This window comes from Podarcis gaigeae, assembly GCF_964106915.1.
Source record: "Podarcis gaigeae genome assembly, chromosome: 6".
NCBI classification, from domain to species: domain Eukaryota; kingdom Metazoa; phylum Chordata; class Lepidosauria; order Squamata; family Lacertidae; genus Podarcis; species Podarcis gaigeae.
Genome location: NC_139682.1, coordinates 27,173,084 through 27,189,017, shown reverse-complemented (window position 1 = coordinate 27,189,017; position 15,934 = coordinate 27,173,084). Strand labels below are relative to the sequence as shown.

Genomic DNA, 15,934 nt, shown 5'->3' with positions numbered 1-15,934 from the left:
AGTGTCTGTGGGGAGGGGGACTGGAAAGCCTCATCCATTGCAGTAGGCTTTGCTGGTATGTATTTACTGTACCAGAAAGCTCCACCTTCTCTCACACTGTTGCTCAACCCTGGCGGTCTTAGCTAACATCAGCTCTGTACTTCTGTCATTTTTCAGCCTTCATCGCCAACGGACAACATCAACCTTGGACCTTCTGCTAACCCCAAGTAAGTGCACTAACCCCAAGTAAGTGCATGCAAAAGTCAACACATTTTGCAAGGTTAAGAAATGCAATGAAACTCTACTTCACTTTCCTTAATTTGCTCTTCTGAGATGTCTGGAGCTCCTGAATACATCTTCTGTTTGCAAAAGCAAAGTGTTGGATTGTAGGCAAGACAGGGTAGTGGTGGGAGTTTTATTGTACCTTGTTGGTGACGTCACAGAAACTAGCCAGTATATGGTCAAAATACATGCAACCCCACTCCTACCAGCACTCCAGGTAGCTGTGTCACTGTTATCTGGGGGGGGGGGGATCACGTATTTCTAGCAATGACATATTGCAGTTTGAGAGCTGGGAAAATGCAATGTCACTAAAACAAAAGTGCTTCCTCAAATTAAGACATTTGTATTGTGTGCAACAAATCAATATTGTTCATAAAGGTTGCATAACAGCATCGAATGGGGTATGTTGCTTGTTATCACTATTCTTGTCACAACCCTTATCTCAGTAGGTGCTTGGGACATACTATATTGCAGTCACACAACAGCAATGGATGTACTAACTGTGAAGGAAAAAAATCTGTGTTTCTGTGAAGAAAATCCAACGCAGTTGGTTATTGCAACGACATTCCTGCAACAAAAGCACAGCCTCAAGGGAAACATCCCCACTTATCCCAACAATTGTGTGATCTATTTATCCTCCTAAAAATGCATTTGTCCTCCTGTTGCCCACCCCCACAAGCTGTGTAACCCCAGCACATACATCTCTCAAACAATGAAATATAAAGCCTTAGCATCAAGACAAGCCAATCTTCTTTTACTGGGGAGAGACAAAGAGCTCTAACTACACTCTTGAGCAGAGATTGTGGGTCAGCTTTAATACTTTGGGAAACCTGGGTTTGTGAAATCCCCAGTCGCTCCTTCGTTCTCTGGCTGTGAGTTGTCTCCTACAAAGATGGGTGGGCATCAAGCTTGAGAACATCTGCTTTGCTTTTCCCCTAGAACCCCAAGATCCACTAGCTGGACCGAAATACAAAACAGTGGCTTAGAGACAAGGGACAGAGATGCATATAGAATTGAGGAAGAGGGCACATCTGGGTATACTTTAGGCTAGACATTTGTTTGCAGTGCTGAGCTGATGGGCCTTTCACACACATTCTGGGTATCTCCTCCAGCCTCAGATTTCTTTGTTATATTGGACTAATTTAGGGGAAAGCTCCTATTGTTAAAAGAATTGGGAATCCAAAATCTTTGGTGATCTACTATGGATCACCCAGAGATCTATATTCTGCCCATCCCTGGTGTTGTTTTGGATTTGTTTGGAAGGAAGAGCCAGATAGAAATGTTGTTGTTGATGATGATACAGTTCTAGGAGCTCTGAAACAGATTTGTGTGGAGTAGGACAGCTTTGGATCCATGTTACGATCCCTCATGCTCGTCTACTTCTAATAATTAGCATTTCCAGCAGGGGTGGGTAGCTGCAGCCCTTCAGCTGTTGTTTAGCTCCCAGCTCCCACCAGCTGCCAGCCAGCCTGGCAAATTTTCAGGGTTGATGGGAGTTGGAGTCCAACCACATCTAGAGGGTCACAGATTCCTCAGCCCTGGTACTCAAGTTTAGAAGCAAAGAGGGCTTCAGGTTTGTGTATACAGATAATCCCTAATACAATAGCCATTAACCCAAATATCCTTTCTATCATTTCCATGTGAGAGATTATTTCACTGTGTTTGTATCTGAAACTTTTGCTCCTATTTTCTGCTTGGTTTTCCTAAATATGTACCTTAAGCCACAAAAATGCACTAGTTGAACTCTTAGCCAAGCAATCATCCAAGAGAATAGCAGGTTATCTGGTTATGAAGAGGTGAGTATCTGTACGAATGGTAGTGGTAGTCAGCTGATGTTTACTCAGAATAGACCTATTGAAATTAATGAACATGACTAAATTGGGTCCATTAATCTCCACTCTGAATAAACCTTAGCTGTGGTCTTTATCTGCCAGGACAGAATGACAGAATTGAGGAAAGGTTGCGGTGGGGAGAATCTAGCTGACTGAAGAAAAGAGCTTTGTGTATTTTACTCTGTTTCCTTTTCCTAACAGTGCCAAGCCAACAGATTTTGACTTCCTAAAGATAATTGGCAAAGGTAGTTTTGGAAAAGTAAGTAGCCTAGTTTGCAAGAATTTTATTTATTTACTTGTGTCAATGACACGTGGCAACCATCATCCCATTTCTTTTCCCACTTTGCTTTCATATGCATGGCTTCTGGTGCTTTTGAACTGGTGCCCTAAATTCTAGCATTTGTACCCACAATGTGATTCTTCCCCTCCCCATTTGTTATTCCTGCTCTTTAGTCTGCCGCTCCCTTTTGCCATCTTAAAGTAAGGAGCTAGAATGCAATCTGGAGAACAGATCCTTCAAGGGACTCAGGGTGCTGAACCCAATCCCCATTTTTATCTTCTTAACCATCCTGTTAAGTGACCATCATGGCTTAGCAGGCATTTGAACTAGAACTCCCTAAGTTTTAGCCTGACACGCTCTCTCACAGCATCTCAGTGGTACCTTTAAAGGGCCCATTTTAATAATGAAAGTCGTATTAAGAAGTTTCAATGCCATTCTCTTTTCAATTTTACTTTTGTGCCTAAGGTAGGGAGCAGTTACTGTGTGCAATGGATTAATTAGTGATAAGCTGCTGCTGCTCTTGATTATTGGAAATCCAAAAGATGTTCAGTTATGCATCGATTCACCCCAACACCAACACTAAATTGTTCCTAGGAATGGGGCCTGTGGATTGGCACAATGGAGGAAGCAAAGTCTCCCTGCCCCGTACATTGTGCAGCTGCCAACTTGGCATGCCACTGTAATGTGAACATAAAACACTGACCAATTAGTTAAGGACATGAAAGCTGGACACTTCTTTTACCCCCTCGGTTTTTCAATCCCGCTTCAGGTCCTTTTGGCAAAACGCAAATCTGATGGGAGGTTCTATGCTGTGAAAGTTCTGCAGAAGAAATCTATTCTCAAGAAAAAAGAGGTATCATTTCAAAGGAATCTACTTGCACTTTCAACAAATGAGTTTTATTACTCTCTCCCTATGCTCTGTATATCGTGCCCCCCTCTCTGTGTGTGCGTGAGAGATTCTATCTGTGTCTATATCTGCAGGAGCACAACTCTTAATAGCTCTTCAGGTGAATAATTTCTGGGCTTTGAAAGCTATTTTATACTTGCCATCTCCCTGGAGTCAGCTACATTCTTTAAAAAAATAGTGTTTAAAATGCATTATAACACTGTGACACTAGATGGCGCTGTGGAGTTCTGTCTTTCAGCAACATTATTTCCCATTACGAGGTTTACAACGCGTTACAATGCGTTTTCCTGAAACGTATTTGCTTGTGTCTAGATCCAGCCTCTATCCTAACCAAAAAACATGGTCTGCCATTGGTGAACTGCATCACATTGGTCTGAGGGCCAAACTGCACACAACACTAAATGTGCCCATTGTAGATGAATGAATTGTTCTTCTTTATTTCTTTTACTATATAAATTGCACTTGTGGGGGTCTCAGGGATGGAAAAAGAATCCATTTCAAATGGGTTTATACACAGAAATTTGGCAGTCACAATCTGACTGTGCTTCATTGAGCTTCCACTTATTTCTGAGCACCCATGCATTTATTTTTCTTTTTAAAGCCTGACTAATTATATGCAAAATTATACATACATTATACTTGTAATATGCATGAGAGTCAGCCCTTGTAGTATAATGAGCATTTTCATACAGCTGTATGCATTGTTGTATGTATGTATAATAATGCAAATAATATACGAGAATATTTTGCATTTTTGTTGGAGCCAGCAAAACAACCACCTCTCTTCTTGTTGAGATCAAAGAGTAAGGTGGGAATTAGAAAAATAAAATTGGTGTATAGAAGCTGAACATCAAGATTTTCAGAAAATCCCATCCATGGCTCCAATTAGGACCCCAGCTCTCGCTCGGGGGGAGGGAGGGGGTGTAACCATTTCCTCCCATGCCAGAGATCCATTTAAAATTCCTCCTTCGCTTGAAGTTCCTGTTAGGCTTTGCTAAAGGCATTTATGTATATGTGTGTGACTGTAGTGAATTTAATTTTGAAACGAAACAAAACTTGATCTGTGAACTTAGCCCTCCCTCCCTCTCTTTCTCTCTCTCTCTGTCTCGGTTCTTCATAGCAAAATCACATAATGGCAGAACGCAATGTGCTCCTGAAGAATGTGAAACATCCTTTCCTTGTGGGGCTCCACTATTCCTTCCAGACCAAAGAGAAACTATACTTTGTACTGGACTATGTAAACGGAGGAGAGGTGAGTGAGTGTCAGTTTTTTGCATCACGCAGAGCATTGGGTTCTGTCAGTGCTATCATTCTGGGCTTTACCTTCAACGTAAATAGGTGCAATATTAAAAGTCTTCTGAATGATTTGGCATATGTTCAGTTCTAGTTATCATATTTAATACGCTGTACCCCTGTGGTCTTCAACTTTTTCAAACTTAGGACTACTTACTTATTCATTCATTTAGACCATTTGTACACCACTCTTCAGCCAAAATATCTCCCAAAGCATCTTACAAACAATCAAAATAAGGCAGTCCCTGCCGGCAGGCTTACAATCTTAACAAAACATGACAGACAAGGGAAAAGGGACAGTGAGGGATGTTAGAGAATTCCAACGAAAATGGAAACAGGTGAAGAAATTGCTTGTGGTCACTTATTCATCCCGTATCAGGAATGGAAATTGGTCTACTGAATGTGATCGATATTTATTGTTGTTCTTGCAAATGATACATCACTGATTGCATTCTCCCCCCCCCCCATTTGCACTGAAATGAATGGTGTAGAACAACATAAAGACAACATAATGTATGTAATTAATTACATAATTTATATAAGCTACATAATTAGCCCAGTGCATCCAGATGTCTTGTACCGCATCTCTGATGGGAAGAGTTGTGGTTCAAAACATCTGGAGGGCACCAGGTTGCTGTGTTCCTGAAGTAGCCGAGGAATAGGGCATCGGGTTGAATACTGAATACTCGGTATTCCATGAGTGTGGAATAATGAAGCTGTTTTCTGAGGAAAGTGTGTCTAATCCAAAACCCTCTTTTAAGCAACCTGTTAAGTCTCTTGATTCAGGCATAGAGGTACTTACGGAATAAGTTTTCTCCAGCCTCAAATTCTCCCATCTTGGTTCATAGCTCTTCTTCCATTTGCAAAGAGAACGTTGCTTCTGTGAACCTCGAGCCCGATTCTATGCAGCTGAAATGGCCAGTGCGGTGGGCTACCTCCATTCACTGAACATCATCTACCGGTACAGTATTTTTGCAATAACAGCAAGTAGCTTTAGTAAGATATATTAAGATGTTTCATAGGAAGCAATTTCAATAATGCCGCTGCTGCTGTGATACATTAAGGTTGGAGTGTGTTTTTTTCCAGAATAGTGTTGCCTTTAAAGAAGATAAAATTTTAACTTTTCTTTTTTTAAAAAAAAGAATAGTTTGGAATGTCAACCTCCTCACCCACCCCACCTCGGCCACTAAAGAGTTGATGAACTAGATTAGTAGCGGTCAAGAGGCAATCCTCCATATCACTAACCATTCCCTGTTTGTACTAATGTGTTTCTTTCCCACCCCAGAGCCACTTAACAGGGGGGTGGGAAACCTATACCCCTCCTGTTGTTGGACTACAGCTCCCATTATTCCTGGCAACTGGCCATGTTGGCATGGGCTGATGGGAGCTGGAGTCTTACACAGCAGTGCAATTTTCCATCACTTTTTTTATCGGCCCCTTCAAGGTTAGAAGAGTAGCAGGATGTCTGCACTACAAAGTGTGGCATAATGACCAAACATTGTGCCAATGAACAGATGATCTAGGAACGCTAGAAAATAAAGTTAAGTGTATAAGAAAACCATTTCATTGGTATGTGAAAGGTAACTCTGGAGACTTTTTGGAATCTGCATGATGTAATTCTTTTAACAGATACATCTAAGCACTTGAAGCTGGATAGGAGGATTCTCTGAAATCCCACCAGATTTTAATCACCATATTCCTACCTCCCTTATTCTCTTTCCTCCTTTCTTTAGGGACTTGAAACCTGAAAATATTCTCTTGGATTGTCAGGTATGTATTTACGGATCCTTGCAAATCACTGTGTGATCTACTTCAGTTGTTATTTGTTGGTAGGAAAAGTTTTGTAATTAAACTGGGACAACCAAGTCAAATAGGAACGCAAAAGTAGCAAAAGATGGAATACAACTTCCTAAGGAGCTCAATATTTCTCCTTTTTCTTTTAGGGCCATGTTGTACTGACTGATTTTGGACTTTGCAAAGAAGGAATGGAGCCAGAGGAAACAACATCTACTTTCTGCGGCACCCCAGAGGTATGATTATGAAAACATGTCTATATGTTTCAATAGGTGATTTTGTCTCTGCTTTGTCTTTTCCAAGGAAATGAGCACCACCACTGAGAATGGACTGTGCCAGCTGAGTAGGCTTTTTAGTCCTGTAGGCTTACACGGAGTAGCCCCTACTGATGTTGTTGTGCCATGTGACACACAATGCAATACTCTACATCTGGGATCATGAAACTAGTGGTCATGGGCATTGTGGTACTATCAGACACCCCTTGGTGCCTGCCAAAGCCCTCTGCCCCTCTCAAGTTGTGATTTATTTATTTTACATTGAGGTTAGGTGTTCGTTCTTTTTTTCTTTTTTAGAATAAGTGATAGTAGGATTGATGGAAAATGAAATGCAAGCAACAGCCAGATACCCATGCTCTTATGGGACCCATATGGAGATGCATTTGCCTGTTTTCTGCTTGACCATTTGTTTTGCCTGAATTTTTTGTGGGGGGTGTTGCAGGATGTTTTGACTGCTTTTGGTTTTTTTTGGTTGGCTGTTTGTTGGAAGGTGCTTTTTGTTTGGGGGTTGCTGCCTGTTTTTTTAAAAAAAATCTGTGTTTGTTTTGGAGTGTGGGTAGATGTTTTGCTTATTGTTTGCCCTTTTTCCATATGTGAAATGGGTATTCTGTGGTGCCCATGACACTTACTTACATTTCTTAATGTGCTACCTGGCCCCCAAAAGTTGAAGATGTTATGTACTGAAGTTCTCACCCTGGGCCAGCAGGGGGATACTGTAGATAGTTTTCATTCAGGTCCACATATGCAAATAAGGGATTGAAAGTGACGTTCAGTGATTGGATAGTTACATAAAGTGGTCACTGTGTTGTTGTAGTGGAGCTCTATATAAGCAGGCTGGCTGAACCCTTCAGTTTAGTTCTATTCTGGCCTGTGAATAAACAAGAGCTGTTTGAAGAATCGCTGTGTCGTCTGATATGTTCACCCACAACTTAACAGAGGACACCTGCTCTAAATCTAAAACAAACAACAGTCAAAGTACTGAATATGAAGCTGCAAATTGGTCCCCTTCTCTTCTCTGCCAGTTGTGTGAACTCTGTAGGGACAGTGAACATCATGAGCTGAAGTAACTTATAATTCTGTTAGGAGGAACTGAAAGTGTCAAAACTATGAATTAAGGGCTGAATTGGAGGTGTGAGGCTATGCTCCCATTTAAAACATGCTGGGTAATCTTTTAACAAGCCACAGCAAAAACAAAAAAAGGGTTGTTCAACTTAACTTGAAACTGGATGGGTTGAATTTCTCCTATCCTTTTTCCTCCCTACCCCCTACTCCAGTAAGAATTTAGAAGCACTAATCTTTATAACAGGGGTAGGGAACTTGTGGCCCTACAAATGTTGTTGGCCTGCCATCAAACCCGGCCAGCGTGGCCAATGGACAGGGATGGTGGGAGTTGTATGTTTTCATTTGAAAACACGAGGCAACAGTCTGTCACATAAAGAAGCTTGAATCCTCCAGATGTTGCTGGGCTACCAATCAAGGATACATACCGTATTTTTCGCTTTATAACACGCACCAGACCATAACACGCACGTAGTTTTTAGAGGAGGAAAACAAGAAAAAAATATTCTAAACAAAATAATGGATATATGATTTTTGTGGTTCATGCTGTGGCCACAGACATGTGATCTGACAGTGAGTTTGGAGTAGCCCAATGCAAAAATCCTGAGGATCCATGTGGATCCATGCTTTGTAACCACGGAGGAGGGAAGGAAGGGGAACCATGGATCCTCTGCTCACGACTGCAGCAGATCCCCACGACCACCCGCAGGCATTCGCTCCATAACACGCACAGACATTTCCCCTTACTTTCTAGGAGGAAAAAAGTGAGTGTTATGGTGCAAAAAATACGGTATGTGACGCTGTGGTCTAAACCACTGAGCCTCTTTGGTTTGCTGATCGGAAGGTTGGCGGTTCAAATCCCTGTGATGGGGTGAGCTCCCGTTGCTCTGTCCCAGCTCCTGCCAACCTAGCAGTTCAAAAGCACCTCAGTGCAAGTAGATAAATAGGTACCGCTGCGACGGGAAGGTAAACAGCGTTTCCGTGTGCTCTGGCTTCCGTCACGGTGTCCCATTGCGCCAGAAGCAGTTTAGTCCTGCTGGCCACATGACCCGGAAAGCTGTCTGTGGATAAACACTGCCTCCTTTGGTCTGAAAGTGAGATGAGCGCCACAACCCCATAGACGCCTTTGACTCAACTTAACCATCGAGGGGTCCTCTACCTTTTCCACCTTACCTATGTGGCTTCTGGAAAGTTACTGGGATACTTCGTGGTGGTGTGCTCTGTTTTTAAATCTTCTTGTCCTTTCACAGTATTTGGCTCCAGAAGTGCTGAAGAAACAGCCCTATGACAGAACTGTAGACTGGTGGTGCCTTGGAGCTGTTCTCTACGAAATGTTGTTTGGTTTGGTGAGCTTTCAAAAACTGACGTTGCTTTTGCAGGCAACAGTTCAAGTGCTGAAAGTGGTTTGAAAGAGAATCCTAAGCTGTGGGCAAGCCAATTTAGACCACAGGCAACAGTGGGACAAACGGCTTTTACAGGTGGTTTGGAGCAACAGAAAAAGCTGCCATCCTGTTTAACCAGATGCAAAAAGCAGAGGTGTTTATACCCATTTACAATGATCCCTCATTCAAGCCACTTTCAGCTCTCCGGGAAGAAGTCCCATTCCACCCCACCCCCGGTCTCTTTAATAATGCTATAATCCAGAGACATTCAATGAAGCTGAATGTTGGGGAGACACAGGAAGCACAGAAACAACAAAGTTTGAATACGGAATTTGCTACCACAAGGTGTGGCAATGGTCACCAACTTGGACAGCTTGAAAAGGGACTTAGACAAATTCACAGGCTTCTGATGGCTACTGGTTATGGTGGCTACATTGCCTCCAGTATCAGATGCAATATGTTGTTGTTGTTTAGTCGTGTCCGACTCTTCATGACCCCATAGGTGCAATATGCCTGCCTCTACATACCATTTGCTGTGAATCACACGTGAGAGAGGGCTATTGCAATCATGTCAGCCTTGCAAGCTTCCCTTAGGCACTTGTGGGAACAGAACGCTGGACTTTGATCCAGCAGAAGTTTGTCATATGCTAACTTACACTAGTCTTACACTATTGACACGAGCCTGACTCCTCCTTACTCCTCTGTGCCAGTGGAATTAGCTTAGTACAAGCATAGCCAAGGCATAGCTATGTTTTGGGTACAAAAGTTGATCATTCAGCAGCTGCTGACACTGCCCTGTATCTGACTGTTGATTTGTGTTTGTAGCAACCTGTTGCAAACAGTGTCACAAATTGGTGCACCATATATGAACCATAAGTATCTGATTCCCAGCTGTGTTTGCTACCTTTTGCTTGAGTGTAGGTTAGACTGAGGTTGTGTTAATAAAACAGAGCAAGCTGTGGACTGCATGCTTAGTCATTGCTAAGCAACTGAGGATTTATCTGAAACATTCCACAGTAGTATATGAAACAAAAATTTAAGAAGCACTATCCCCTCCGTTTCCTAGCTCTCCTGTTGAACTGTAGGGGAAAAAAACAACTAGCATGAATTTGATGTCTCTGCAATATTGCAATACATGCTTATGCAACTTGACTTTTCTCCTTCTTCTTCTTCTCCCCTCCCACTTCTCTCCTATCAGCCTCCGTTTTACAGCCGGGATGTGTCTCAGATGTATGATAATATTCTGCACAAGCCACTTCAGATTCAAGGAACCAAGACCATAGCAGCTTGTGATATCCTGCAGGGACTTCTCCATAAAGATCAGAAGAAGAGGCTGGGAGCCAAGACAGACTTTGTACGTTTAGAGCGCTAGTCACCATTACTCATTCCTTGTTTTTGCTAAGAATTTCATCCTTCCCTGAGAGAGCAATATTTCAACACCTGTTGAAACACCTGCAGCTTCCCATTTTCTGTGTCAGTTATTGGCTGATCTGCACTGTCCCCTGTCATCTTTGCTGCTCTCTTGTCAGGTTGTCTCCACCTCCTTCATTTTTGTCCTTCTGACTTGCATTGATTGCAAAACCCCTAAGGTGTGACCATGTCATTTCTATGTTTTAGGGGACTAGAGACTCTGCTGCGGCTGTGTAATCAATGTTTCATATTAGCAGCTAGCACTGGGTGAATCTGTCAGTCTTGGTTTCTCTCAATTTCTCATTTTCCGTCATTAAATTCAGTCTTTCACATCAGTTTACATAAAAAAAGGCATCATGAAAATTAATTGGCATTTTAGCATGAATTTCTCCCAACACATTTGTATGGAATTTCTCCTAATATTTTTGCAAACCAAAATGCATTTTGCATCTTGTTTTCCTTAATATATGCATTTTTATGCACGCTTTGCCCTAGTATATGCATATTTTGCACACATTCTTTGACTGGAGAACTGCACTGCAAAATTTGTAGAAGTGCGAATTCTTTGGGTGCATTGGAAAGGGTGAATGAAATAGGTTCACCTTTGAATGTGAACTGAACTGAAATTCTTTTCCCATTCCTGTTAGCAGCAGTGATAATAACTCCAAGGGTTCCTCCAGACTGGTATTTTTTAAAGATGTGGATGTATTCTGCAACATGCCATGGGCACAATAACGGTATATTAGTGGTGGATTTATACAGACTCATTCACATATCATTCTGCTATATTAGTTGTTTTGCAGTGTTCCGCCAATGCTACCCTATTATTGCTATCTGGAAGGGCACTATTGCACTTTGGTGCAACAAAAGTGGGACCAAAAACATGGGGACATTTTATACCACAGCAGGTATTTATGAGATATGCACTGATTGAAAATGAAGCAGTGAGTGGTATTCAACTAAGTTTTACTTACAGCAGACTCACTGAAATGAGTGAACATGGCTAAGCTATGCCCAGTAATTTCAATGGGTTTACTCTGAGTAAAAACTGAAATAGCTGAATACCACCCAGTATGTACACACCAAAGCTTTTGAAAGCAGGACCATGTATAACTGCCCTGATACCATCATGAGCACAAATCATCATGAATGCACCATAAAAAGGATGTCTGGGGAAACCCAAGGACGAGTAGAAGCAGTATGGGGATAAGATCAGAGTAGGCAACACATTCAGTACAGAGGGCTACTGCTAACTTTCATAGTTAGCAGTATTTACCGGTAATTGGCTGCTAGTGATCGCTTTCCTTGCATACTATGAAACTTGAAAATATGTCGACATTTTCGTATGCATTTCTTGCTTTGCCCACATTGTAGCTTGATTTTGTATGTCGGTGCTGCTGCTTTCTCTTGATTAATGTACTGTTTTTGGAAATTATATGCATGCAAATACATATTGCTGACTGTGTTTACAGAAAGTTGTGTTCACCTGAGCTCTGCAGAAGGGAAATGCTTAAGAGATCTCAGATGAGCTGAGAGATGGCCATGGTGGTGCTGTTTTTTTTGAGGTGGGGGGGATGCATGGAAATTTAAACGTACAGTACAGGTTTTTGTGAGTAGATACAAGTGAATGTGCCCAACATCTAAGTTCTAAGAATTTATTGCTTACTCTGGAGTGACATTCAATTTCTTCACAGCTTGAGATAAAGAACCACGTGTTCTTCAGTCCAATAAACTGGGACGACTTGTACAGTAAGAGGATCACACCTCCATTTGACCCTAAAGTGGTAAGTGGAAAGTTTTCTACTTCGTAATGATGAATAGAGACTGGGCATTATTTAATTTAAACTGTTTTTTTATCCCACTTTTCAGGAGAAAAGGCTTCTAGAGCAGCTTTCAGATAGCAAGGGGGTAAGATAGTCCTTGCCATCAAGCCTGCAGCCTAAAAAAACACAAGAGGAAAATGGATGGGGCAGAAAGGTAGCAAGTTCAGGCACTGCTTCTTATTGTAATAACCAACTTGAATGGAACAAATTAGGATACGATGAGCCAAGAGTTGCTAGTATTTTCAGTGGAGCCAATGGAGAGCCCTTGTTGTCCCATCTTCCCCTTTCCTAGAGCCTGATGGAATTCCGCAGTTGGGGGAGGATCCTGATGGAACATTAAGAAATGCTTAAAGAGATCACCTGCTCCATCTTCTTTTAGGATTTCTGGGGCAGAACCTCCACCTCTCCCCAAGATCATACAATCCAAGGCACGGTAACTTGTGGTTTTTCAGATGTTGCTGGACTATAAATCCCACCCTCTTTGTCCATTGGCCATGCTCATTGGGGCCAGGGGGAGCCGGCATGCAACAACAACATCTGGAATGCCACAGGTTCCTCATGCCTGATATAACTGGTCAGGGAGCTTCCTGACGTCATAGGATTGTAGAGTTGGAGGGGATTCTAATGGCCATCTAGTCCAACCACTTGTGATGCAGGAATCGGAGCTAAGCTTGCAATATGCTGGCCAAGTCCAACCATCATAGCCATGTGTTGGTCATTGGGGTTGCATAATATCATTTGCCTCTCAACCAGGGTTGGAAATAGTATCCAGTTCTGGTTTAGAAGAGCCATAGTTTGCTCAGGCTTCACATAACATAACAATTGCCCTCGTGTCCTGTCTGTGGGCTTTCAGCAGGTATCTGGATGGCCAAAGTGGAAAATACAATGCTGGACTTGACAGGCCTTTGGTCTGATCCAGCAGGGATCTTCCTATGTTACCATCTCCTCTCTCATTGATAATAATAAAAAACAGTATTAGTATTGCTGTCATAAGCTGAGGCTTGCAGAATAGAGAAAAAATAACTTGCTGTTCCTTTTCAAGGCTGGTCCTGCTGATCTACGGCATTTTGACCCAGAATTTACTCAGGAAGCGGTCTCCAGCTCCATCATCCGTACCCCCGACTTTGCTACCAGTAGTTGCAGTGCAACAGATGCTTTTTTGGGATTTTCTTATGCACCAAATGATGAAGACTAAAGCAACCTATGTCAACAAAGCTTGAGAAACCCAGTTTTTGTTCTCCATTTAAACAGAGAGGAAGCCACTACCCTCTGACTAATCTTCTAACTGGAACAGAACCAAGCTTTCCTTCCATGACATATAAGACCTCATAATGTGAATGCTCCTCTAAAGGAGGAAATATTGATTATTCTAAATAGAATCGTTTTATTTGTACAAACTTGAACACATTTAATGATACAATCTTGTGCCAAAATTGATGTCCTCTTATGAGAATGCAGGCTAACCTGTTTGAATTGCCACCCAAGGTATTCTGGATAACCAGCTGTTCTGGGCTCAGTGGGTTTATAGTAGGTACACTACCTGCTCAAATATTTTGTCACCTTAGTTTGTGGTTCACCTCAATTGGGTCCATGTTCTGGCTACATACTCTTAGGGAGTAGCCAATGTAGTTCATACGTTGTTGGACTACAGTTCCCATTATCTCCAAGCTTTGGACATGCGAGCAGGGGATGATGGGAGTTGTAGTCCAACAACATTGGCTGCTACAGGGGATTCTTAGAAAAGACCTTTGGAAGAGAATCCAGGAATCCCCTCCCCAATTCCTTGTAGCTGGTCCTTTTACAGCTTTTGCACAGAACTGTGTATTTCCAAATTGATTGCCTCTGGAGCTTTCTTTTTCTTTTTTTCCTTTCAGTATTATGAACCACAGGTGATGCCACCTACAATTTGCATGAGTGTTTCTTTTCACAGCTGAAAGCATTGCTCTCCAGCTAAATGGCACTGATGGGAGCAGCTCTATCGCACCACACCTGTGCTAAATATAGTGATTTGTGATTTTAACTTGGAAATGTTGATAGCACACTGCTTACATTTTTAGCAATTGTATTTATTTCCCCCTTTTATCTGGAAGGTGTGTAGTGATAAGCATCTGGTCATAACTACCTCTTTACTGCATAGATAGAGAACAGCCAATGGATTTTCTTTTTACGAAGATAAAGTAAGGAAAAATATAGGTCTGTTTTTTAAAAGACCTGCCTATTAAGAACTCCTGAGCAGAGATGAATTGTACCAATGTGTGATCTTTTATTTACAAAACTGAGAGCTGGTGCAACTATAGCTGCCACAGGGAGTAGTGTCATTACCCTCATTTTATACAAAATTGTTACCTGTCCCAGGATGTTTCTATGGAACCCGTTAATCATTGATCTCTTAGTCAAAATCATTTAAAATTATATATTCTTCTTATGCTGGTAAGGGATCTTCCTACAAAACATGGATATATAGGTATTGGATTAAGTAACAAAGCAGGCTGATTCTGGAAATAAATTTCCCCTGCTACCAGCTAAAGGTAAAACACATCCACCCTGATGAATTATGAAGGTGGGATGTGTTGAGGTGACTAGAATGGGCTGCCAGTATACATATAAGCACAAGTGTGAATGTCATTGTCAACCTGAAATAATACAGAATGATAATTTTTATTTTGCTGTTTAAAACAGCACAAGGATCAAGGTGCAAACTTGGGGTGTGGAGGATTCAACTGTGATAATATATACTACAGAAATAACTGCCAGTTTTGGTGCCTTTGTACCTCTTAAACACCTGCCTTTAAAAACAAAACACTATGTCCATGTTTAGCTTGAAAAGCATCCACCATCTCTGTGCATTTTAATTTTTAGACACTATGGATGTTTAGATATGTGTTAAGAAATGTGTCTAGTGTCCAAGCTTGCTGTGGGATTTTCTTTTTGCTTGCTTGCTTGCGTTTGTTGTCAAGGCTATGGTGGGGGAAAATATAATAGAGCTTGCATGGCTGCTCCTCTTTGAGTGTCGTGGATATGCTGATATAACTCCATAATCATGTTGAACGATCCTTGCATTTTCTCTTATGTTCTCTTCCTAACCCCAGTTTTTATTTTGTTGAATATTTAAGAGTTTAATAAATAAAATAATATATTTTAAAGCAAACTGTTGCATGACTGATAAAAAACACAGTGGGTGTTTTTTATGGTAATGTTTAGGTGGCTGTGTAAAAAGTAACCATATTTTTCTGTCCTTTTTAATATCTGTCCAAGATCTTAAGTACTAAATGCAAACCAGACAGTAAAGGGAACAACAAGGTTCCTTAATACTCACCATTTAACTGTGTACACATCAGCCTAGCTAAGTTACCTTTCCCTACACTGGAATTCCAGCCCCTGCTCACAGACTTAATTAATATTTCTGGGAGTCTCAGCAAAGCACTTAATAAACTTTTTTGGTATTCTACAAATTGAAGCACATTGCTTGTTTTAGTAAGCATAGTCTTGCCTTTCTAATGTGATGTATCTGCTTTTTCTTTAACAGCTGCAAAATAATATTTGCATCATTGTATGGAAGCAAACATCGCTTCCCTTTCACTCTTAATGATACCCGATGAAACCCTTAGGAGCACACAT

General features: G+C 41.5%; 1 protein-coding gene across 13 annotated transcripts in view; it reads left to right on the top strand.

Moving 5' to 3' along the window:
- The window catches only part of SGK2 (serum/glucocorticoid regulated kinase 2), a 477,666-nt gene extending 461,898 nt beyond the window's left edge, over nucleotides 1-15,768 (top strand). For 10 of the 13 annotated variants that reach the window (XM_083746295.1, XM_083746294.1, XM_083746290.1 and 7 more), the window contains 11 exons: nucleotides 157-206; nucleotides 2,295-2,352; nucleotides 3,143-3,226; nucleotides 4,401-4,532; nucleotides 5,422-5,534; nucleotides 6,307-6,343; nucleotides 6,517-6,603; nucleotides 8,952-9,047; nucleotides 10,282-10,437; nucleotides 12,188-12,277; nucleotides 13,359-15,768. In XM_083746295.1, the coding sequence (XP_083602421.1) occupies nucleotides 157-206; nucleotides 2,295-2,352; nucleotides 3,143-3,226; nucleotides 4,401-4,532; nucleotides 5,422-5,534; nucleotides 6,307-6,343; nucleotides 6,517-6,603; nucleotides 8,952-9,047; nucleotides 10,282-10,437; nucleotides 12,188-12,277; nucleotides 13,359-13,511 (1,056 nt within the window). In that variant the 3' untranslated portion in view covers nucleotides 13,512-15,768. The remainder of the gene's footprint in view (nucleotides 1-156; nucleotides 207-2,294; nucleotides 2,353-3,142; nucleotides 3,227-4,400; nucleotides 4,533-5,421; nucleotides 5,535-6,306; nucleotides 6,344-6,516; nucleotides 6,604-8,951; nucleotides 9,048-10,281; nucleotides 10,438-12,187; nucleotides 12,278-13,358) is intronic. The other 3 variants (XR_014566082.1, XR_014566083.1, XR_014566084.1) reach the window with 1 other exon arrangement.
- Nucleotides 15,769-15,934: the final 166 nt, after the last annotated feature.